This window comes from Chiloscyllium punctatum, chromosome 27 (assembly GCF_047496795.1).
Source record: "Chiloscyllium punctatum isolate Juve2018m chromosome 27, sChiPun1.3, whole genome shotgun sequence".
Classification (NCBI taxonomy): Eukaryota; Metazoa; Chordata; class Chondrichthyes; order Orectolobiformes; family Hemiscylliidae; genus Chiloscyllium; species Chiloscyllium punctatum.
In genome coordinates this window covers 48334400-48360474 of record NC_092765.1, presented here as the reverse complement: position 1 = coordinate 48360474, position 26075 = coordinate 48334400, and the positions used below count along the sequence as shown (strand labels likewise).

The following is a 26075-nucleotide window of genomic DNA, read 5'->3' as shown; positions in this document are numbered from 1 at the left end:
AACCTCCTTCCACCTATCGCATTCCCAACCTCCCTCCCCCAAGTCCCTCCTCCCTACCTTTTATCTTAGCCTGCTCGGCACACCTTCCTCATTCCTGAAGAAGGGCTCATGCCTGAAACGTCAATTCTCCTGCTCCTTGGATGCTGCCTGACCTGCTGCGCTATTCCGCAACACATTTTTCAGCATATAGCTATTAACCCCACATACTACAGCATGGAGACCGAATTCCCATTCTTCTGACTCAGAGCACAATCAAACCTACTTGCAATAGTACTTTATAAAAGGAGGATTCTATCTAACCGTTCTTACTCATTTTTTTATTTGGGGCATTGACAACCTGAATTAACTTTCATATAATAATGAGGTGGTGGTGTAAGTTATATTGTCACTGGACTAGTAATCCAGAGATCAATGCTAATGTTCTGGGTACATGGATTTGAATTGTACCATAGCAGCAAATGGTGAAGTTTGACTTCAATAAAATATGGATTAAAGGCTACCCTAATACAACCACTGATAACTTCCTTTAAAAAGAATGGCTCAGCAATGTCTTAAGAGGAGGAAATCTGCCATTCTTAGCTGGTCTGGTCTACATGTAACTCCAGAACATAGCTATCTGGCTCACTCATAATTGCCCTTTGAAACGTGCTAAAGAGCCAGTCGGTTCAAAGGTATCTAGGGATGAGCAATAAATGCTGGTCTTGCCAGTGATGCTCCACATACCATTCAAGAATTTTCTAATCTCAGTGGTTGTACTCTCATTTCATAAGTATAAGGCCATTGCAATCAATGTTCACTTCCAGACTTCAGCTCATAACCCAGCACACAATGCTTAAGTGCAAAATTAAGGAATTGAGAAATACTTAAGATGCTGTTTTATCTGAAATCCTATCTGCTCCCTTGGATGGATGTAAAGGATCCCAATGGCTTATTTGAACAAGAACAGACATGGTTTCCTGGCCTACATTTATCCAATTTAATTTCTCAGAACAACAACTGCACATCTAAATATTTAATCGGCTGAAGTTTTTTGTGATAGCATGAAAACTTGAAGGGGCGAAATAATTTCAAGTTCCATCTTTTTACAATGTTGAGTATCTCAATTTTCAAATGACATTTGACAAGTTTTCATATTAATACGTTGAGAATTGGCTCACATTGAATGAAGCTGTAGCAAAACAAAATCAACATAGATTTTTCATAATTAGTGTGATAATAGCTGAGGAAGTGGAAAGAGACTAAGGAACTATAGTAAACTTGATCCTCAGCATCTCCATTGTTTGCAGAATAATGATAGTGAAGTTAACAGTACAAAGCCAACTCAAGTCAGAGCGTGTCCGATTCATTTTGGTCAGAGCTACCCTATCATCAAAAAACAAAACTGAAGGAAATGGAGAGCAGAATCACACATGCCTAATATTATAAAGGAGGCTAGAAAACCTTGATTTCAATCACCAGACAGTGTCAGAATGTGGCCTCAGATCTTTTTAACTCATGGACCCCGCTACCCAATGGAAACACCTAAGAAGCCAACAGGAGGGAGTCTGATCTTACATACAAGGAAGTTGATGTTGAGGATTCAAAGGAACGGTCATTGGTTGTCGGTAAGTTGTTGGAGGGTTCTAATAGATATTTCAGCAAAAACTTGTACAGCTCACAGATACAACATGATATAAACTTATCATTTGATATAGAGGTTTCCAGTATTGTTGAGCTGATCTTGACAATGTTTGACCTCCATTTCACTGTAAACAATAGCAAGTTGATTGTAGTCAGCAGGAAGTTATGAACAAACCTCAAGCACTTACTGTTGCATAGAAGGGAGTCACTTACCTGAAGTGCATCATCCCATTTTGCCCTGTTCTCTGCTTCAAGCATGTAGCTGACAATCTGAAAGAACTTCTGGGTAAACAAAAAAAAAGTAAAGATGATGTAATTCCTTTCTTTCTTCACATCCGATTTCATAAATCACTTATTTTATCATTTGGTGTTCAAGAATTCAGGTTTTAGAATGTAATCCAAAGTAAAGAAGAACTATAATTTCTTTGAAACCTATAAGGTTTTTCACTATTTAATGTCTAATATCCATGGTGATAGCTGGTTGTGAGCCACGTGGTGATACATTCAATATGCAGCTCAACTAATTTCATAAACTGTGAATGAAGATACAAGAATGAACTGAATAATTAAATATTGGTGTCAGTTTTAACACACCCAACACCTGAAATTTGCCCAGCAAGAATACTGTTTTGGAGAAGTAAAGATGAAACTGATTTGGCTAACTGGCTAAAAGTTATTTTCTCATTATTACCTTTTCAAATGCCATTCTACATTTGTTGATCTTCCAATCAGCCAAGGATCCCATTACAGGCAGACATGAGCCTGTTTTACATACAAAAGTGAGATTCCTAGTGAATCAAGGGAAGATCAGTACTATGAGACCTTGACAGATGAGCCATAGCAGGAGATACTGACTGACTAGAAAATGCCATTGTAAGGTTTGTAAATACACAGAGTCCTCGCTTTCTTTGGCCAGCATGGTGACTGAGTGGTTAGCACTGCTGCCTCTGTGCTGGGGACCCCAGTTCGATTCTAGCCTTGGGCAATTGTCTGTGTGGAGTTTGCACATTTTCCCCATGACTGCGTGGGTTTCCTCCGGGTGCTCTGGTTTCCTCCCACAGTCCAAAGATATGCAATTTAGGTGGATTGGCCATGCTAAATTGTTCAGGGATGTACAGGCTAGGTGGGTTGACCATGAGAAATGCAGGGTTATAGGCAGAGGGGAAGTTGGTCTAGGAGGGCTGCTCTTTGGAGGGCTGGTGTGAACCTGATAGGCTGAATGGCCTGCTTCCACATGTAGAAATTCTATGATTCCCTCTTCACAATCCCCAAACGTGCTTCTCTTTGAACTGCCAAAGTGCTTTTCACCCAATGGTGAGGCTTTATATCAATTTCTTGTATCTGCTCATCAGCCCTGCCTGCTTTCTGTGTGAATCAATGCAATGCAAAACCTGAATGTGGCCTGGGATCTAAAAAGACTGAAAAAGACAGCAGCCAGGATACCTTGGACATTCACTTGGTTTACTGAGCGACATCTGGAGGTCCTGGTGGATACAGTAAATACAATAACAGATGCCCACTTCCTGTCTGATTAGAATGTGTCCCCATTATAACCAGGAGGATGTAGTTGGAGAACATGATGGTGGTTAGCAACTTAGAGAGCGCACATAAACCTGGATTCAATGCCACAAGTGTTTCAGTGACCTGACATATTTAGGGAAGTTGAGTAAGACTTTCATTTACTCAATGTCCTTCCTTGCAACACAACATGAAACATGCAAAGTATCTGGTTGCTGCAGTGAACTTGTTACTCATCTGTCTTGGAGGAAGATACATCCAAGTAGCTCATGTAGCAACCTTGCTAATATGTGAGGTTGCCAAAGAGGAGACGCTGTTCCAAACCAAGAGGAGAGATTTCCACCTCTATATCATTTCATTACCTTTGCTCTCTTTTTCATTCTAAAGAAATGGGAAAAATGCCTGAGAAAGGAAGAGGACAGGGCCAGAATCCCAGTATTACATTCCATAACGACACTAGAGGATGGAGTAATGGAAATTTTCAGTTTGCCAACAAGGGAACTTGAGGGTGATGGCAAATTCACTCTTTCAGGTGCACAGGACAGTGGAGGAGCTATCTTTCAGAATAGCATAGCCTTTAATGTATTGATGATGGATGTGGAGGAATAGTAAAGTTTGGGAAAGTGGCATTTTTCATTGGATGGTGGACGCATAGCACTCAGCATGAAGAAAATCTATTCTGCTGACATGAATGGTCCATTCAGAAATATGAATGAGAAATACTGAAGATCTCTAAGAATTTCTAAACTAAAATACCTCGCTACTCCCTCAGGTCTCAACAGTGTGGTCACTCCCTTGGACAAAAGGAGGAAGAAAATTCATCTGAGAAGGATCGTAACACTAGAATAGCTAGGCTTTAGATTTGAAAGTCGAGAATGTGGTCCTGGAAAAGGGCTTATGCCCGAAACATCAATTCTCCTGCTCCTCGGATGCTGTCTGACCTGCTGTGCTTTTCCACACCACATTCTCGACTCTGATCTCCAGCATCTGCAGTCCTCACTTTCTCCTTTAGATAAAAGACACAAGATGTCAAATGGAACATCGAGGAGTGTGTAGGAGGTAGTGGCTGAGGCAGAGGGTTCAGAGGAATGTCCACCGTTGAGAGGAGAGGATAATCACAATGATGCTCTATTGGGCAGTGAATGAAAGCCACAGGAGTCAGTGTTTTTGGACCTACTACTTTTCATCATTTATACAAATGATTTGGATGTGAGCATAAGAGGTATAGCTAGTAAGTTTGCAGATGACACCAAAATTGAGGTTTAGTGGACAGTGAAGAAGGTTACCTCAGATTACAACAGGATCTTGATTAGATGAGAAGTGGCTGATGGAGTTTAATTCAGATAAATGCGAAGTGCTGCATTTTGGGAAAACAAATCTTCGCAGAACTTAGACACTTCATGGTAAGGTCCTAGGAAGTGTTGGTGAACAAAGAGACCTTGGAGTGCAGGTTCATAGCTCCTTGAAAGTGGAGTTGCAGGTAAATAGGATAGTGAAGGCGGCTTTTGGTATGTTTTCCTTTATTGGTCAGAGTATTGGATACAGGAGTTGGGAGGTCATGTTGCGGCTGTACAGGACATTGGTTAGGCTACTGTTGGAATATTGCATGCAATTCTGGTCTCTTTCCTATCAGAAATATGTTGTGAAACTTGAAAGGGTTCAGAAATGATTTACAAGGATGTTGCCAGGGTTGGAGGGATTGAGCTGTAGGGAGAGGCTGAACAGACTGAGGCTGTTTTCCCTGATACCTTCGAGGCTGAGAGGTGACCTTATAGAGGTTTATAAAATCATTAGGGGCATGGATAGGATAAATAGACAAAGTCTTTTCCCTGGGGTCGGGGAGTCCAGAACTAGAGGGCATAGGTTTTGGATGAGAGCGGAAGATATAAAAAAGACCTAAGGGGCAACATTTTCATGCTGAGGGTGTTACGTGTATGGAATGAGCTGCCAGTGGAAGTCTTGGAGGCCAGTACAATTGCAACATTTAAGAGGCATTTGGATGGGTATATGAATAGGAAGGGTTTGGAGGGATATTGGCCAAGTGCTGGCAGGTGGGACTGGACGAGTTGGACCAAAAGGTCTGTTTCCATGCTGTCCATCTCTATGATATGGCGAGTTTTGAGAAGATTTGTAGCTTAGGTTGAGGTTTTGGATGTAGGTTTGCTCGCTGAGCTTGGAGGGTCATTTCCAGACGTTTCTTTACCTTACTAGATAACATCTTCAGTGGGCCTCAGGCGAAGCAATGCTGAAAATTACTGCTTTCTGTACATATGTTTGGGTTTCTTTGAGTTGGTGATGTCATTTCCAGTGGTGATGTTATTTGCTGTGGTGAAGTCACTTCCTGTTCCTTTTCTCAGGGGGGGTGTTAGATGGGGTCTAAGTCGATGTGTTTGTTGATAGAGTTCTGGTTCCAACTGAGCAGGAGACCTCTTCAAGCTAGCAGACAGCACATCAAAGGGTTGAGGGTGATCCAGAGGGAAATAAGGGTTCAAAACAGATGGAGGGAATCTCATCATTGTTGGTTTTCTTTGTCAGGGATCTGTGAATTGTGACCAATCAAGTACTACTGTCCAAGGGCACTGATCTCCATAGTTATTGAAATGCTTTGAGAGGTTAGGCATACCAAACTGCCTTGATCCTTTGCTATTCACCTACCAACACAATAGGTCCACAGCGGATCCATCTTCCTGGCCCTACAATCATCCCTGGAACATCTGGATGACAAAGATACCTATGTCAGGCTCCTAATTACCTACAGGTGGCACTGCTGCCTCACAGCATCAGGGTCCTAGGTTCGATTCTAGCCTCGGGCAACTGTCTGTGTGGAGTTTGCACATTCTCCCAGTGTCTGCGTGGGTTTCCTCCCACAGTCCAAAGATGTGCAGGTCAGGTGAATTGGCCATGCTAAATTGCCCACAGTGTTAGTTGCATTAGTCAGAGGGAAATGGGTCTGGGTGGTTTACTCTTCAGAGGGTCGGTGTGGACTGGTTGGGCCGAAGGGCCTGTTTCCACACTGTAGGGAATCTAATTTAATCTAATCTAATTTTAACTCTGCCTTCAAATATGATAATTCCAAACAAACTCATCTCTAAACTCTGAGACCTAGACTTGGCTCCCCCCTCTATAACTGGATCCTTGACTTCCTGACCCATCGACTGCAATCAAGAAGAAGTGACAACACTTTCTTCACCATAATCCTGAATACAAGTGCCCCTCAAGGCTTTATACTCAGCCCCTACTGTACTCCTTATACACCCAAGACTGTTGTGGCCAAGTTTTGCCCCAACTCCATTTATAAGTTTGCTGATAATACCACTGTTGTAGGTCGAATCTCAAATAGCAATGAGACAGAAATCAGGAAAGAGACTGAATGCTTACCAGCATTGTTTAAAGACAACAACCTCTCCATCAACATCAGAAAAACAAAGGAGCTGGTCATTGACTTCAGGAAGCGAAGTGGAGGTCATGGCCTTGGCTGCAACAATGGCACAGAGTGGAGATGATCGAAAGCATTAAGTTCCTGGGAGTAATGATCACCAACAATCTGTCCTGGTCCACCCATGTTAATGCGACGGTCAAGAAAGCAAAACAATGTCACTAATTCCTCAGGAGGCTCAGGCCATTTGGTATGTCCACAAGGCTTTTTACCAATTTTTATAGAAGCATCATAGAAAGCAGCCTATCTGGATGCATCAGTGTGGAATAGCAACTGCTCTTCCCAAGACTGAAAGAAACTACAGTTACAAATACAGCCCAGTCCATCACACAAACCAACTTCAATCCATTGACCCCATCTATACTTCCCACTGCCCTAGAAAAGCAATCAACATAATCAAAGACCCCTCCTACCCTGGTTATATTCTCTTCTGCTCTCTTCCATTCGGCAGAAAATATACATCTTTGAATACATGTATGAACAGATTCAAGAACCACTTCTTCCCAGCTGTTATTAAACTCTTGAATGGACCTCTCAAATGTTACTTCCAATCTCACCCTCTGTACCTTCGCTGCGGCTGGAACACTGTATTCTGCACTCTGTCCTGCTACCCTGATGCACTTTGTCTGGTATGATCTGCCTGTATAGCTCGCAAAACAACATTTTTCACTTCATCTTGACACATGTAACAAAAATCAATCAATCTACTTTGGCTGCTCTAACAAACACTCATTCATACAGTTGCAGGAAAGACCCTAACAGTTGTCTACAGAAAATGTTTGACTGCCACAATCTTCACAACTTTATACTCTAAGACATTAGCTGGCTGCCTTCACTTCTTCCAAACCAACACAGCAATACTTCATGGGATTGTCCAAGTGCAAATACCCTGCATTGGGTATAGCACTGAGGGATATGTAGAATATGCAGATATTTTTAAAAAATCTGTCTAACTAATTATAAAATAATTAGTTTTTGCAATGGTGGCATACATTTAAATTCATGAGTATCTAAAATGTACAGAGGTCATCAAGTTCTGCAACAGTACAATTTCAATAAGCAATGAAAAACATGTTAGCTTGGCTGCCATCTATGTAAAGACTCCGACTTTGTTCAGTGTTGGCATGTGGTCTGTCACTATGTCCTCACAATGTTTTCAGGTGACATGTTGTTTGATTAGTGGGTTCCTTGCAACAATGGCATCCTGCAGAACTCCTCAGCATGTCTCTGGGCACAAATCAACATTTCACACCACTAGCTCAGCATCTCTGGTCTTGGAGTCTCCTGGCTCTTCTTGAAGCACTTTTCTCTCTCTTCTGCGGGTATGGGACCATGTTTACTCTCTATCTGAGGTCACACTGCCCTACTGCATTATACTTGACTAGAGACAAAAAAACCCTGCAGATGTCAGATTCCAAAGTAGACAGCTAGGAGGCTGGAAGAACACAGCAAGCCAGGCAGCATCAGGTGGTGGAGAAGTCGATATTTCGGGTGTGACTTGTCTTCAGGACTGGGGGTGTAGGGGGAGTTGCAGGTATAGGTGGTGGGGTGGGGGCAGGGGAGTGCAGAATGATGAAGTGGGTATAGGTGAAGACTAGTAGAGGGCACAACCTGGCTGGTCACTGGGAGGAATGAATCCAGTTGGTGGCAAGGTGGAATGGAAGGGAGGGGGAGGGGCTGGGAAGGGAGTCGGTGGAGGGGAAGGGAGGCATGCAGTGCAAAACAATCATCCCAGATATCTTGACAGGTACTCCATCTGACTGATAAGGAATTAGGAACTCAATTTTAGTAGTTCTATGGTCTATTCAATTTTTGTCTTGATATGGATGTGGCTCTTGTTATATCTACATTAAAGTTCTGTCTAAGGAAACCTCAAATTGATTAGAAGCCATGATTTTCAAAGGGCATAAAAACAGGATATCCTGGAAATACTCAGCACATCTGGCAGCATCTGTGGAGCAGGAAACAGTCAATATTTCAAGTTGAATATGACTTTTCTGAAAATGAGTCTTAGTTGATTCAACGTCCTGTGAATTCATTTCCAAATATTATGTGTTGTTACATTTTTTTCTCCTTCTGCCAGACCTGCTGTAACTCTAGCATGTTCTGCTTCATTTCAGACAGTACTTTAGTTTCCACAGTGCATTCCTTTTCATCTGGAATCGATCCACATTGCAGGGAGTAGGGTTGAAAGGTTAAGCTAAAAAAGTGTATGCACATTGTAGCAGCTCCAAGGATAGCATGAACATGTGCAACAAGTTCATCTGTTTTTTGTACTCCAGCTACACATTTTTTGAATGTGGCCTCCTTGTTGATAATAATCACAGAGATCCAATCCAATACACCATTGATCTGTGGAACAAAATCGGGTATAAATTGAGGCTACAATAGCTGAGCGGCTGATAAAGTAAAGTCATACTTGTAAAGACAGCATCTGTGATGGTGTGGATGATCAGAGAGTAGCGAACTGGGAAGATCTACATGGATCAGCAACAGAACACTGAAAGGAACATGAGGTGAAAACTCAGAGGGTCATGGTGAATATCTGTGCTACCTGCAGCATGTGTGCATGGTTAGGTCCAGGGACCAAGTCATCATATGAAACACAGATATTGGTCACCACCTCCCTGGAAAGGTGAAGTCTTCTCCTGAAGTGACATTTTGACATCTTCAGGAAGATATATCTATTGTATGGCACAGATCGTTCTTGGCAGTCCCTATCTCCTTCTCGTCTTCAGGAATGGCTACTGAAGCTACGCCCCTTCTTTCTTGGAATTCAAGACTGCTGACTATTGGTGAGGCCGCACTTGGAGTATTGTGTTCAGTACTGGTCACCTTGTTATAGGAAGGATGTTATTACACTGGGAAGAGTACAGAAGAAATTTACTAGGATGTTGCCATGACTCAATGGTCTGAGTTATAGGGAGAGGTTGGACAAGCTAGGACTTTCTTCATTTAGAGAGTAGGAGACTGTGGGGATAAGATCCTGACAGGCAGGGATGGGGGTGAATGCACTAAGTCTTTTTCACAGGGTAGGGAATTGAGGACTAGAAGGCATCAGTTTAAGATTAGAGGGCAAAGAATAAAAATGAACCTGAGGGGCAACTTATTTTACTCAGAGGGTAGTATGAACATGGAATGAGCTGCAGTGGAAGTGGTTGAGGCGGATACATTAATAACATTTAAAAGGCATTTGGACAAATACTGCCGTTCTTTCACAGCCGTTGGGTCAAAATCCTGGAATTCCCTCCCTACCAGCATTGTGGGTCAACCCACAGCAAGTGGACTACAGTGATTCAAGAAAGCAGCTCACCACTACCTTCTCAAGGGCAAATAGGAATGGGCCAGCAATGCTGGTCAGTCAGTGATGACCAAGTCCCCCAAAGGAATGAAAAAAAAACATGGATAGGAAAGGGTTAGAAGAATATGGGCCAAGTGGAGAGAAATGGGGTTAACATGGATGGACATTTTTGGTCGGCATTAACTAGTTTGATCCAAACGGCCTGTCTCCGTGCTGTAGGACTCTATGACTACTGCCATGGCTGTTGCTGTGCCTGATTGGACTGCATATGTGAGAGAATTGCATACTTGTCTAGTGTTGGATGACTTCTTTAAAGAACACCACTTCTAATCTTGTGCCATTCTGAAAAGCTAATCTTCACCCTATTGTCTTATTTAATTCTTGAATCAAGTTAGCTAACCATTCTGCTTGGTTATCCCATGATGCTACATCCACTGATCATCATCTTAGCACTAACCTGTCACTAATATCTTCATCACAAAGGCTGCAGCAAATAAAAGCAACCCACAATCATTTTTCTCAGGTAAACCAGTAATAAGCAGACCAATGGCACTTATATATCAGACACAGTATTTTTTATGAAGAGAAAATATTTGTAAATGTGATTGATGTATGACTTTGCAAGTTCTACAGGGCATCCTGACAGCGTCATAGAGATGTACAGCATGGAAACAGACCTTTCAATCCAACTCATCCATGCCGACCAGATATCCTAAATTAATCTAGTTCCATTTGCCGACACTTGACTCATATCCATCTAAACCCTTCCTATTCATGTACCCACTCAGATGCCTTTTAAACGTTGTAATTGTACCACCTTCCACTTCTTCCTCTGGCAGCCTACCTTTGCCACACCACCCTTTGTGTGAAAACGTTGTCCCTTAGGTCTCCTTTATATCTTTCCCCTCTCACCCTATGCCCTCTAGTTCAGCACTTCCCCAACCAAGGCTATTTACTCAAATCATTGCCCCTCATGATTTTATAAACGTCTACAAGGTCACCACTCAGCTTCCAATGCTGTAGGGAAAACAACCTCTGCAGATTCAGCCTCTCCCTATAGTTCAAACCCTCCAAGCTTGGCAACATCCTTGTAAACCTTTTATGAACCCTTTCAAGTTTCACAACATTTTTCATATAGAAGGGAGAACAGAATTCCATACAATATTTGAAAAGTGGCTCACCCAATGTCCTGTACAGCCACAACGCCTATTCTCAATGCTCTGATCAATAAAGAAAAGCACATTAAACACCTTCTTCACTATCCTATCTACCTGAAACTCCATTTTCAAGGAACTACGAACCTGCACTCCAAAGTCTCTTTGTTCAGCAACACTCCCCAGGACCTTACCATTAAGTGTATCATTGCAATCCTGATTTGCCTTCCCAAAATGCAGCGTCTCACATTTACCTAAATTAAACTCCATCTACCACTCCTCGGCCCATTGGCTCATCTGATCAAGATCCCGTTATACTCTGAGGTAACCTCTTTGCTGTCCACTACACCTCCTATTTTGGTGTCATCTGCAAACTTACTAACTACACCTCCTATGTTCACATCCAAATTATATACATAAATGATGAAAAGCAGTGGACCCAATATTGATCCTTGTGGCACACCACTGGTCACAGACCTCCAGTTTCAAAAGCATCTCTCCATCACCACTGTCTGTCTTCTTCCTTCGAGGCAGTTCTGTATCCAAATGGCTAGTTCTCCCTGTATTCCGTGTAATCCAGCCTTGCTAACCAGGTTACCATGAAGAACCTAGTTGAACACCTTACTGAAGTCCACATAGATCAAGTCCACCCCTCTGCCTTCATCAATCCTCTTCATTACTTCTCCAAAAACCTCAATCAAGTTAGTGAGACATGATTTCCCACACACAAAGCTGGAGACAGAAACTGCAAAACAAAAGCAAAATATCAGTCATTAAATACAATCCTCACTTGTATATCACCAGAAGGAGGAATATAGCTGGCTCTTTTGAATGTATCTGTCACATTCCGTAGTATGTCTGCAGAGAATAAGAGATCTCCACTGTAGAAATTCTTTCTTGCTATTAAACCCAGCATAGTTCTTATTACTTGTATCATGCCCTCTCCTGCCAAGGTCCGCTGTCCTTTAGCGAGGTGCTCTCGGATCTAAATAAAGCAAATAAACACAGATTCACCGTATTGTCACTCAGAACAATCAGATTATTCAAACATTTAGATTAGATTAGATTAGATTCCCTACAGTGTGGAAACAGGCCCTTCGGGCCAACCAGTCCACACTGACCCTCCGAAGAGTAACCCACCCAGAACCATTTCCACTCTGACTAATGCACCTAACAATATGGGCAATTTAGCATGGCCAATTCATCTGACTTGCACATCTTTGGACTGTGGGAGGAAACTGGAGCACCTGGAGGAAACCCACACAGGCACAGGGAGAATGTGCAAACTCCACACAGACAGCCGCCCAAGGCTGGAATCGAACCTGGGACCCTGGTGCTGTAAGGCAGCAGTGCTAATCACTAAGCCACAGTACCGCCCTTTTGCTGAGACTAAATTTACTGTTAGTTATTTTAATAATTACTAATCATTGCCTCATTTGTAAATGATCTGCTCCAACACTGAGAAAATATCCATATTAATGTATTTGTACACTGATGAGCGGAGTATTGATCTTTTGTTATTTTATAACTTAACCCACAACAATTCTTAGGAACTCACGTTCAGGCCTGTAGATTCACCACCTACAATATTACATTGTATTGCTAGATACAATGCTCAAAATATACTATTCTTCCTAACTCACAAAATAAATAATCAAATGACCTAAAGAGCAAAATATAATCATTTGGTTACTGTACGCAAAAGTTAAATGGAATATTCTGAACATTACATTCAGGTCAGAGATAATACCTTGAATTCTATGTGCACACCCCTGATGAATCCACATTGTAGCAGAAAATTCCTGCACACTTGGAATAGTCTGAAAGTCTCCATGACCAGGAGATTTCAACTGGTACCAGCAAGACTAAGTAAAACAGCTAAGCAGGGAAAGTTTGACTATTAAATAGTGGGTGATATCAAATATATAGTTTAACCCATGAAAAACTATTAAACACACCCCACTCTTATCTCAAAGACCCCAAACACTACCATCTGCAGACTGTGACCAGACACTCTCAGATCTCAAACTGTCTGGGACATGACCCTGGATAAAGTTAGCTAGCCTGAACGGGGCTAGGTGAACAGGAAACAAAACGGTAAGTAATCAGTGGCCATCATTTAAGGAGGAAATGAATGATTCTGAGCAAAAAGTATCCCAGTTAAGAGGAAAGATTCTAAGAGAGGAATAAACCAGCCATTACCAACCAAGAAAATTAAAGAGACTATAAAGAAAAATCATCTAAGGAGGCAAAAATTAGTGATAGCCCTGAAAACTGGGATAAATTCAGAATCTAGCAAAGGAGAGCTAAAATGATATTAGAAACTGAATTACAAGGGCAAACTAGTATGAAATATAAAAGCTGACAATAAGAGTTTGTTTAAATATATAAAAAGGAAGAGAGGGGTGAAAGTGGTCATAGACCTTTTTGAAAATTATTCTGATGAAATCGAACGTGAAGAAAGATGAGAAGAAGAAAGATCAGGAGTAGTCTCTATAGTTCCGAGAGATTGCTCCACCATTCAGTGTTAGTTTTGTTGCCTCAACTTCACTTTCCTGCTTACCACCAATACCTGCCCAAAGCACTTGATTTTCTGAGAGTTCAAAATTCTATTTCAGTCTTAACTGTACTCAATAATGGAGCATCCACATCTCTCTGCAATATAGAATTCCAAACATTAACAGAACATTAAGTGAAGAAGTTTTTCCCCAACTTAAACACTAAATGATTAACCTTTTTTATCGAATTGTGCCCTGTATTCTAGATTCCCAACTAGGGGAAACAACTTTTCAGTGTCATTTCAGTCAGATCACTCATCTTTCATTAGTGTAAACTACAGGAAGTTTAGACCAAGCCACTCAGCCTCTTATCATAGCAATTCACAAGTGCTATGAAGAAGAAAATAATGTAGTCATTATGTTTGATTACAAATGTATGGTAAAGTGATGTACATTCTAGAACCAAGACACTTGTATGATGGGATGTTTGGTTATCAATTCAATTACCTTCAGAATTCCTGAGTGGAGATTATGAGGTGCTTCCTGCAACATATGTTAGTGAGAGTGTCAATAGGATGTGTTCAGGACAATAGCCTAGATCTCAATATCTACAATCACTCTTCAGATTATTTCTCCTTTTTCACTTGATTCATTGCTGTCAATGTTTCCAAGAAAGTCAAATGCCAGGGAACTCTTCCATTTAATTTGTAACAAGATCTTGTTTATTTTTGCTGCATATATCCCACAATTTGTCCTTTTGATTAATGGGTTGATACAAGATGGATGACATTAATTGCAGTTTCTCAAAATCATGGGTACGATTTTAAAGGATTTTCCCTTCTTATTCATGAAATTGAGAAAGTTTTAAAAGGCAAATGCAGATGACTAGAAGTAAAAATAAAGAGGGAGAAAATAAAAAATGAGCAAAAACCAGCACATAATTTATAAATAGACAGCTTGTTTAAATATTTAAAAAAAAAGAAAAGAGAGACCAAGGTGAACATAGGCCCCTTAGAGAACAAGGTTGGGGAAACAATAATGAGGAAGCAAGAAATGACAGGGAATTTAATAAATACTTGTATTAATCTTCATAATGTAGGACAGTAATATTTGTTGGCCATAATTAATGGGTAAGAGTACTGCCAAATAAAAATGACACATCTTGTCAAATTTTTTTGTTTTGTATTGTTCGCGACGGTTTCTAAAACAGAAACACCATAATAATGGGAAAAGGATGCCGTGGCCTTGGAGGAGGTCCACAGGACATTCATAAGAATGTTCCCAGGAATTAAGATCTTGTCATATGAGGAGCGGTTGAGGACTCTGGGTCTGCATTCAATTATGTCAAGATGGATGAAGGGATATCTCATTGAAACTAACAGAATACTGAGAAGCCTGGATAGAGTGGATGTAGAGAAGATGTTTCCATTAGTAGGAGAGACTAGGAAACAAGGGCACACCCTCAGAGTGAAGGGACAACAATATAGAACTGAGTTGAGGAGGAATTTCTTTACCCAGAGAGTGGTGAATCTGAGGAAGTCATTGCCGCAGAGGGCTGTGAAGACCTCATTGTGTGTCTTTAAGACAGAGATAAGTAGGTTTTGTTAAGCAAGGGAGATCAAAAATTATTGGGAAAAGGCAGGAGAATGGGGTTGAGAAACATATCAGCCATGATCGAATGGTGGAGCACTTTCTCTAGGTTGAATGCCTAATTCTGCTCCTCTTTCTTATGGTCATATGGAAAGCAATATTTTTATGCTGTTAAAATAAGTACCAACTGGTAGTCAAATGGACTCTGATTGGTAAAAGTGCACCAGTTAAATGATTTCTGACATGGAACAGCCAAGTTTTGTCGAAATTTAAACTGGGCAGTTTCACTGATTTTTCAAGACATAGCCTGAGAAATGAATCAGAATGGCTAGCACCTGTTTTGTTGGTTTGAAACAAGTGTGATGTGTGCACATTTTCTCTCTGTCTACAAACAGGGCTGTAAGTATTAATACATGTAGCTTTTAGCACATGCAAATATGACACACTGCAGCTCTGACTAACAATCTTAAATTGGTTGTCAGACTAATTCCTCACATATTGAAGCAGCATTCCCTCTACCTCCAAGGACTGTACAGCGATCACTGTGAGGGAACTCCACAATGAGGATAATTTAATTAATCTTGAATAAGCATTGGATTGCATATAATGTCATACACAAGTGTTTTTGAGTTTCACAAGCACAGACTGGTTAGTTAGGATCATACTTTGATTTTTGTGAACAGCTGAAGGGCTGTGTGGCTTGACACAATCCGCCCATCTTTTGCACCCACATACCTGGCACCCATTGACACTAAATTCATCCACCACATTATTACTTTGTGTGTTAGTTAGGTCATCTTTATGACTTGACGACAGCATCATGTTAGTGGCGAACACCACTTTTGTTGATAATGTATAGTAGAAGCATGAAATCTTATGTCAGGACATCTATCAATTGTAGACAGAGATAATGCACTAATTTAAGTACAATGGCCCATTTAGCTGTTGTTTGGGTTAAACTGAAAAATCTCACGAGGAGCACTTATCTGCCACAAAAAGAATAAGAGTTTTAACATATGCAGCCACCTCTTAGTAACATTTGAATTTACTTTATATTATTTGCTGACCACTATGATGTTCTAATGTAATGGTTTGAGGGCTTGAATGGTATAGTATTCTTCTCCTGGTGAAAGAATTAGATAATATAAGGTAACCTATTAAGAATTGTTTCAATACGTATAATAGCTGAACTTAGAAATCTACCAAATGGGAATGGCAGTGCATTCGTGTGCAACAGAAAAGATGGAAAAAAATGACTCATTGGAATTATATTGTCTGAGGCTGATGACTCATAAAAAGAAGTTGATTTTTTCTGTAGCTTCAAAAAATTAAATACAATCTACCTGGTTACAATTATTGAACCAAAATGTAGCAACATTGCAATCTGTTACTCAATGAACTTTGTAAGGCTGGAACTGAATTAGCTGTTGTGGTAGCACCTGATCAGATTGGCATAAATAAGGCTGCAGTGTTGCCTGCCATTGACATAAATATGGTTTCAAATCAGAATTAGCTTGCCTGCTCCAGCAAGTAAGTGAAGTCACACGTTAGAACAATGGTAGCATTGAGGAAGGGGGTAATTCAAGGTAACAGGGTCTATTTTGAACAAAGAATCATACAAATCAACATACAGGGAGTTCTGCACCAACAGCAGCTGCAGAGATCTGTAGGAGACCATTTGATAAGAAATGTGGAAGAACAGACAGCCTAAAATTTGTAGCAAGCATCGAAGAGAAAAGTAGGATCCCACAACAACAGAGACAGATGATAAGGGTGGGATTATGGCTCATAAAAATCTAGGAGATCAGACAAGTTCATTGAACTGCGAAAGTGATTGAGTTTTAGTCTTATCAATCAAAAATTTGGTCAAAACAGTTTGTCAGAGTAGGGACAGGAAATTTCATCTCAGAATATAGTATGTGACTATAATGAGTTGTAGCGCAGCTGCAAGATAGAGGGGCAATGTCTAATTGAGCCTCCAAAGCCAGGTGGGACTGAAATTGCTCACAGTTCATTAGTGAAAGAATGTTAACTGTAGATGTAAACATAAGACAACATTAGTACTGTGACTCACCGGAGACATTCTGCTGGATATTACAGTTCTATCGAAGGGTCACTAATTAGAAATATTAATTCTGTTTCTCTTTGCATCCACAGATCGCTGTTTCATTGATAATGAATAATATTGAATGATCTGCTGAGTACATCCAGCATTTTTGCTTTTTAAATATCAGCTTCAGTATGATACTGTTTTGTGATAGCGACCATGTAGACGTAGAGTCATAGAGATGTACAGCATAGAAAAAGATCCTTCGGTCCAACGCGTCCATGACGACCAGATATCCCAACCCAATTTAGTCCCACCTGCTAGCACTCGGTCCATATCCCTACAAACCAGCTTCCACCACTTCCTCTGGTAGCTCATTCCATACACGTACCACCCTCTGTGTGAAAACGTTGCATCTTAGGCCTCTTTTATATCTTTCCCCTCTCACCCTAAACCTATGCCCTCTCGTTCTGGACTCCCCCATCCCAGGGAAAACATTTTGTCTATTTATCCTATCCATGCCCCAGGATGCCATTGCTCTCAGGATTTATCTTATCCATGCCCCTCATAATTTTGTGAATCTCTATAAGGTCACCCGTCAGTCTCCGACACTCCAGGGAAAACAGACCCAGCCTGTTCAGCTTCTCCCTATAGCTCAAATCCCCCAATCCTGGCAAAATCCTTGGAGATCTTTTCTGAACTCTTTCAGGTTTCACAACAGCTTTCCAATAGGCAGGAGACTAGAATTGCACACAATATTCCAACAGTGGCCTAACCAATATCCAGTACATCCGCAACATGACCTCCCAACTCCTGTACTCAATATTTTGACCAATAAAGGAAAGCATACCAAACGCCTTCTTCACTATCCTATCTACCTGCGACTCTACTTTTAAGGAGCTATGAACATGCACTCCAAGGTCTCTTTGTTCAGCAACACTCCCTAGGACCTTACCACTAAATGTATAAGTCCTGCTAAGATTTGCTTTCCCAAAATGCAGCACCTCGCATTTTTCTGAATTAAACTCCATCTGCCACTTCTTAGCCCATTGCCCCATCTGATCAAGATCATGTTGTAATCTGATGTAACCTTCTTCGCTGTCCACTACATCTCCAATTTTGGTGTCATCTGCAAACTTACTAACTAAGCCTCTTATGCTCACATCCAAATCAATGACAAAAAGTAGAGTACCCAGCAATGAACCTTGTGGCACTCCACTTGTCAAAGGCCTCCAGTCTGAAAAACAACCCTCCACCACCACCCCCTGACTTATACCTTTGAACCAGTTCTGTATCCAAATGGCTAGTTCTCTCTGTATTCTATGAGATCTAACCTTGCTAACCAGTCTCCCATGGGGAACCTTGTTGAACGCCTCTACCGCTCTGCTCTCATCAATCCTCTTTGTTACTTCTTCAAAAAACCCAATCAATGTGTGCTGGGAAATTTTAACTTATTCTTGTGAAAACTGTTGAAATTGGATTGGCTGCTGTTTTACATCCTACCACTTCTGTGGATTTCTCTGGTGGAGAGGCTTCAGTGTTCTGTTAATCCTGAGAGCGATGGCATTGGGAGTTCTCAACTCATAGCAGGGCTCCCTATATTGGTAAGATCAGTGGGGAGGAACCAGACACAGCGCGATCCAAACAAAGTCCTCAATGATAGTTCAGTCGGAAAATAATAGTGTGCTATCAATGCCCGCAATGACAGATGAACGCTGCAGCAGTTGGGAGATCCCTAGTCATCAAGGTTTCTTTGCCATTGGAACTGGCTCTGTCTTCATTCAGGGAATGTAGATATGTTGATTGCAATAGCATTCCCACATGAAAATATGTCCCACATAAGACATCTACCTCGAGGTATCCAGCACTCCCACACACAACATAAGCCCTTGCAGAGATCAGCGAGAGGTGATATGGGCAAGATTGAGAGATCTGGAATTTTCTAGCTTCACAATTGCATGTAGACAGCAGAATTGTGACTCAGTAATTTCATTCCTGGAATAGGAACACAAGAGCATTTTGACAGCTTTCTTCACAACCGAGCAGTCCTCTTCATTATCTACTCTGCTCACCTACATGGTGAAGGGCTAGACAAGGTGCTTTAAAAATAGGCTGTATCATCACTAATCTGGTTGGAAAACCACATCTGTGGTCTGGAAGTCCAAAGGCCAAAGACACCAAATTCAAACTTAATCCCAGAACCTGAAATGTATGAACCCAATTTGGGAGGAACCTCCTGTATGAAAGGGCATACACATTGGCAAGATGAAGCACAGAAAAGAAACCAAAGAAAGGAATGCCAGTGATTTCAAGGCCCAACTAAACCTCCCAGGAGTATCTGCTGAATATGTGGTCAGGGATGATCAGGCTCATCAGCTACACAAGAACCCATAGACATGCAACATGGAATTTCATAGGTGGCCAATCATACGTGCTGGCAAACTATTGCTGACGATGTCACAACACCCTACCCTACTTTAATTTGCATTTCTTCCATTCATAGTGCAAGAACAGAACCAATTTCATCAGATTAGGCTGAAATCATTCTGCTCATATGTATGTCTAAGAGAGGGAGTAGAAAACAGAAAGAGAGGGAGATAAAGAGAGAGATAAAGTGAAAAGCTTAATGAGGAAGATAGAGAAATTAATATTTAAAAGTAGTGAAACAGAAAAGTATCTATGGAAAACAATACATTGGATTCCTGCTGGGTGTGAGTTACATTGTGAAAAGTGGACAGTGGTCTCTGCCCCAAGCAAATTTACACAAATATTAATTGATTCCTGCCCAATTGCTCATTAAACTTAAACTCCTGGTATGGCATTCCTTAATCCTTGGTAGCTCAATTACAATGTTGTGGCATTCAGTGTTGTAGAAAACATTTTTATATACTTGTATATATGAATAGAACCATCAGTATTATCTATCATCAATAAAACAATACTCTTCATTTACCTTGCACTTTCAAGTATGATTTACAAGGCTGTTACTGAGCTGGGGGTGGGTGGGGGGTGGGGTTAGAGCAGTTGGGCGTTGAATTATAAGGAGAGGCTGATACGCTGGGAGTTGTTTCCCTCGGAAGCTTGAGGGGCGATCTTATAGAGTCATAGATGCATTCAGTCATACAACAAGGGAACAGATCCTTTGGTCAAAATGTTTATACAATCATAAGAGACATAGATAAGGTGAATAACCAAGGTGTTTTCAGGGTACAAGAGTCCAGAACAAGAGGGGATAGGTTTAAGCTGAGAGGGGAAAGATCTAAAAGGTTTCGGGGGAACAACTTTTTCACTCAGTGGATGGTGCATACATGGAACAAGCTAGCAGAGTAATTGATAGAGGTGATATAATTACAACATTTAAAAGACATTTGGAAAGGTACATGTATAGACAAGGCCTAGAGGGATAGGGGCCGTGCGTAGACAAATGGGACTAACTCAGTTCAGGAAATCTGGTTGGCATGAACAAGTTGGACTGAAGGGTCTGTTTCCGTGTTGCATGACTCTATGATTGTAGTTAGGATGTACAGCAGAAAATACATTAAAGATAGAAAAAGCACATAAGAAGGGCACGATAAGGGACTTCAATATACAGGTGAACTGGGAAAATCAGGTTGGCAGCACATTCCGAAAAACGGAATTTGTGGATTGTCTACAAAATAGTTTTTTTGGAGCGGTTTGTGGTAAAGCCCATGGGTGAAGAGGCAATTCTTGATCTGATGATGTGTAATAAAGCAGACTTGATTAGGGAGCTTAATGTGAAGGAACCCAGAGTGGCAGTGACCATAGTTTGATAGAATTCATCCTGCAGTTTGAGATGGATGTAACAGTATTACAACTGAGTAAAGGCAACTGCAAAGACACAGGGAAGGAACTGGCCAGATTTGATTGGAAGGGGAGCTTAGCATGAAGACAGGAGAGTAGCAATGGCAGGGGTTTCTGGAGTAATGCTGGAAGCACAGCAGAAATTCATCCCAAGGAAGAAGAAACATATTAAAAGGAGGATGAGGCAATCATGGCTGACAAGGAAAATCAGGGACAGCATAAAAGCAAATGAAAAAGCATATAATGTGGTGAGAGTTAGTGGGAAGCCATACGACTGGCAAACCTTTCAAAACCAGCAGGGGATAACTCCAAAAGCGATAACGTGGAAGAAAGGAAATATAATGGTAAGCTAGCTAGTAAAATAAGACTGTAAAAGGTTTTAAAATATAGAAATAAGTAAGAGAGAGCTGAGAGTGGACAAAATGAGAAAATGAGGCTGGGAAGTAGTAATGGGGAACAAAGAAATAGTGTCAGAATTAAACAGATACTTTGCATCAGTCTTCACCATAAAAGACGCCAGCAGCATTTCAGAACATCAAGAGAGTCAGAAGGAAAGGGTGAGTGTAGTAGCCAACATAAAGGAAAAGGTGCTGAGGAAATTGAAAGATCTGACAGTGGGTAGATCACTTGGATAGATGGACTACATCCCAGAGTTCAGAAGGACATAGCTAAGGAGATTGTGGAGGCATTAGTGATGATCTTTCAGGAATCACTGGAGTCAGTGGGGGTGGGAGGTTCCACAGGACTGGAAAATGGCTAATGTAACATCTCTGATTAAGAAGAGAGAGAGGCAGAAGATAGGCAATGAGACGCCGGTGAGCCTGACCTCAGTTGTTGGTAAGATTTGAGTGTCCATTGTTAAGGATGAGATTGTGGAGTACTTGGAAATAGATGGTAAAATAGTATTGGGTCAGCACAACTTGTCTTGAGGTGGTCATGCCTGACAAATTGGTTAGAATTCTTTGAGGAGATAATGAGCAAGTTACACAAGGTAAGGTAGTGGACATGATTTATTTGTATTTCCAGAAGGCCTTTGACAAGGTGCTGCTCAGGAGGCTGCTAAATAAGGTAAGTGCCTATGGTGTTAGGTAATGGCATGAAAAGAGGATTTACTGACTGGCAGAAAGCTGACTATGGGGATAGAGGTCTTTTTCAGGATGGCAGCCCGTGACTAGTGGAGTTCATCAGGTGTTACTGTTCGGTTAATTATGTGGAAGAAGGAACTGAGAGTATTGTTGTTGAGTTTGCAGATGGCACAAAGGTAGGTGGAAGGGCAGGTAGTGTTGAGGAATTGGGAAGTTGCAGTTAGACTTCAACAGGGTAGGGGAGTGGGCAAAGAAGTGTTGGATAGAATACAATGTAGCAAAGTCTAAGGTTATATACACTTTGGTAGGAAGAATAGAGGCATAGACTATTTTCTAAACAGGGAAAGCTTTGGAAATCTGAAGGATAAAGGGACTTTGGAGTCCTAGTTCAGGATTTTCTTAAAGTGATGAAAGTGGTGAAACAGTGTGTTGCACAATTGGAACAGTCACCAGCTGTATTATGGCCTGTACTCTGGCCATATCATAAAGGCAGCAGAGAAGAATATGAATTAAGTAGTGGGGCAAGCAATCATGTGAGAGATGTGTAAATTAAAGGGAAACAGAGAAATGTTGCAATTTGGGTAATGATAACATCACCATAGCAGGAAGAAACAGTGCAGAAACATACAGATACACCAGAGATAACGCCATAGTTTGCGCAAGCAGAAAAAAACCTCAATATTTAAATGTCTGCAGAACTCATTAATTACATACCCTGCACATCCCTCACATCAATACTAGCCCCATCTCACCGCGCTCTGTTCCCAGAAAATTGGGCTTCTCTCACAGCTGTGCCAAATTTGAAAGCCCAATTGTACTCAATAACCAGCATTGTCAGTTTGGAGCTGCCTGCACTATTCTGAACATTTACTCCAGATATGAAATACAGGAGGAAATTTTTGCCCCACTTTCCAAGTAGGCATTTCAAGGCCCTGCTGGACAGGGTGGTGCAGATGTGGACATGCTTTTTCCTCAGGACCAGCAGTGAAGGCCACAACACCAAACCATGTCAATCTGGTGCAAGGTTGCCATCAGGGTCAGTGCAGACTTACTATCTGGAATGTCAATGATCTTCTCCACTTCAGCAGCATGAATGCCACAGTCATCTAGGCTAATTACCCACCAACCAGCATGGCTTATCTCACTAATGTCTGTGACATCTTCCCTTCCCATTGTTACTTAGCTCAACCTTGACAGCACGAACCCTAGATGCCACCTGTGCTTACTCACTCGTTCAGGAATCTCCCCTCATGCAACAAATGTAACAGCTTTGCCATCCCCTTTCCTCTATTGTAATGCCTGCTTCTCGCTCATTCCAGAAAAAAACAGCCCATAACAGGGTAGAAAGTTCAAGGCCATTGGTGGACTGCCCTACATTTGGCTCCTCAACCCATAAATGAAGAACATCTTGTCTTTAATCATCCCAAGTGGCAGAATGACCATCTCCCAGCCTTTCAACTGGTATTGGAGGCTACCTTTGATTTATGATGCACGGACTTTCATCTGAATGTCACTCCCTTCGACTTGACTGAGGACCAGTGACAACCATGACAAGATTCCTGGTTTTGAGCCTGCGCTTAATGGCAAGGCAAGTCAAGGAAATGCAAGACAGGGATACTGTTAGCATAATGTAGTGAGTGAGTACAATGAGAGCAAGAGATGTACTTTAGGCAAGTCCATGATTTGGATATGTGTCCCTGGGCACGCAATGTCCTATTTACAGCATTACTGTGATAGTTGCCAGTGCAGCCAGAGATGTATCATTGAAGTGCATAGCATACTGTAAATGGATCGGATATGCGTCATGAGGGTTCTCAGAGACTGGCATGTCAGATGCCAATGTCCAATGGTGTTGGTCAGTGCACATAAAGTTTGCTCTGAGATGTTGGTGCTCAGTGTCAAACACAAGGCCCTTTGGGGTAAACGAAGAGCTGAGGTCAATAGTATGCACTCTAACTTCCAAGTCAAGAATTCTCGTTACCTAGTTTGGTTGTCTCATTTGGTAAAACAGGAAGCTGAATATTAATGAGATGAGTCATACTGTTAATAAGGCATTTAACAGGTTATAATCCTGCTTGAAGAGTTGTTGGAGGAAGATGGGAATATCAAATTCAAAACACAACCAGATTACTTATGTTCTTAACGAATAGCCAAGCATGCTCAAGAGGCTGAATGGTCTACTGGTGAAGAATGATGACCTAGAAAAACTAAGCAGAAGGACAATCAATAATGCAGATTCACAGTCTAAGTAGACCCTGGAACTGGGCCAGCATGCCATTTCAAAAATGTCCATTTTAAAATTATTACTGATTATTTATCTGCTTAGTACTTTTTCCCGTCTTGGTCCTTAATGTAGTGTTTAGATTGCCTGTGTCAGAAGGAGAAACTTCAGTTTTATTCATGTTGTGGAGGAGAAATGTGCTCTCAGCCTTCCGAGAGAACCCTCTCCAAGTTTAAGTCATGCTGATCTAAGGTAATGCACACCTTTTGTGGACGGAAGCAGAAGGTTGCTAAGGGACATTGATTGTTTAAAGAAAGTGACATAAACTAGCAGATGGATTTCAATATGAGAAAATGTCAGTGATGAAAGATGTTTGTCATTTATATCAATACCATTGTTTTGGAAATTGGATTTCAAAATAGAGGCAGATGAGCGGTTGGTTTCTTCTTTGAAGGGCTTGTTTAAAAAAATACAAACTAAGATAGTTCTTCCAGAACAGTAACCTAAATCCAGTGTACATCTCTATGACTCTACAAATGGGAAGCCTTAAAAACCAGCAGAGTACAACTAAAAAAATCAACAAGGGATAGAAGATGAAGCATGAGGGTAAGCTAGCTAGTAATATAAAACAAAATTACAAGAATATTTTAAAAAATATAAACAGTATGAGAGAGGCAAGAGCGTACAATCTCATCAAAAATGAGATTGAAGAAATTGTAATGGGGGGAGAAGAAATAGCAGAGGAACTGAAAAGGTACTTTGCATCAGCCTGCAAGTGGAAGACACCAGTAGTATGCCAGAACTTCATGAGTCAGAGGTCGGAAGTTTGTGTACTAGCTATCACTAAGGAGAAGATGCTGAAGAAGATCAAAAGGTGGGTAATTCATTCACACTGAATGGACTATGCCTCAAGATTCTGAATGAAATAGCTGAGGAGATTGTGAAGGTATTGGTGATCTTTCAAGAATCACTGGAGTCAAGGGCAGGAATACGGTTAATGTAACACTCCTGTTTGAGAAGGGAAGAGGCAGAAAGTGGGAAATTAATAACTGGTTTGCCTGACCTCTGTCTTTGGTAAGGTTTAGAGTTTATTATTCAGGATGAGCTTGCAGATGACTTTTAAGTCCATAGTAAAATCGGGCTGAGTCAGCATGGTTTTGCCCAGGGAGGTCATGCTTTACAAATCTTAGAATTCTTTGAGGAGGTTGTGAGAAAGTTAGACAAAGGGGAAGCCAGTGCTCATGATCTACTTGGATTTCTAGAAGGCCTGTGACAATGTGCTGCACAGGAGGCCGCTCAATAAGATTAGAACCCATGGTGTTCATGACAAGGTACTGGCACGGATATTGGATTGGGAGAAAGCAAGGACTGCAGATGCTAGAGATCAGAGTCAAAAGGTGTGGCGCTGGAAAATCACAGCTGGTCAGGCAGCATCCGAGTAGCAGGAGAGTCGACATTTCGAGCATAAGCTCTTCATCAGGAATGTGTGTGTGAGAGGTGAGATGGAGTGGGGGGCAAGGGGCTGAGATATAAATGTGAGGGGGGTGGGAAGGTAGCTAGGAATGCAATAAGTAGACAAAGGTAATGGGTGATGTTGATAGGTCGGAGTGGATAGGTGGGAAGGAAGATGGACAGGTATGGCAGTTCAAAAGGGCAGTGCTGAGTTGGAGGGTTTGATCTGGGAGAAGGTGGGGGGGGAGGGGAGATAAGGAAATTATTAATTCGACGTTGATTCTGTGTGATTGGAGGATTCCAAAGTGGAAGTTGTCAGGTGGCTTGGAAT

General features: G+C 41.3%; 1 protein-coding gene across 9 annotated transcripts in view; it reads right to left on the bottom strand.

The window, feature by feature from the left end:
* Positions 1 to 26075, bottom strand: part of adgrb2 (adhesion G protein-coupled receptor B2) — a 758374-nt gene that overhangs the window by 322600 nt on the left and 409699 nt on the right. For all 9 annotated transcript variants that reach the window (XM_072548607.1, XM_072548608.1, XM_072548609.1 and 6 more), the window contains 2 exons: positions 11820 to 12014; positions 1834 to 1902 (listed from right to left, as the gene is read on the bottom strand). In XM_072548607.1, the coding sequence (XP_072404708.1) occupies positions 1834 to 1902; positions 11820 to 12014 (264 nt within the window). The remainder of the gene's footprint in view (positions 1 to 1833; positions 1903 to 11819; positions 12015 to 26075) is intronic.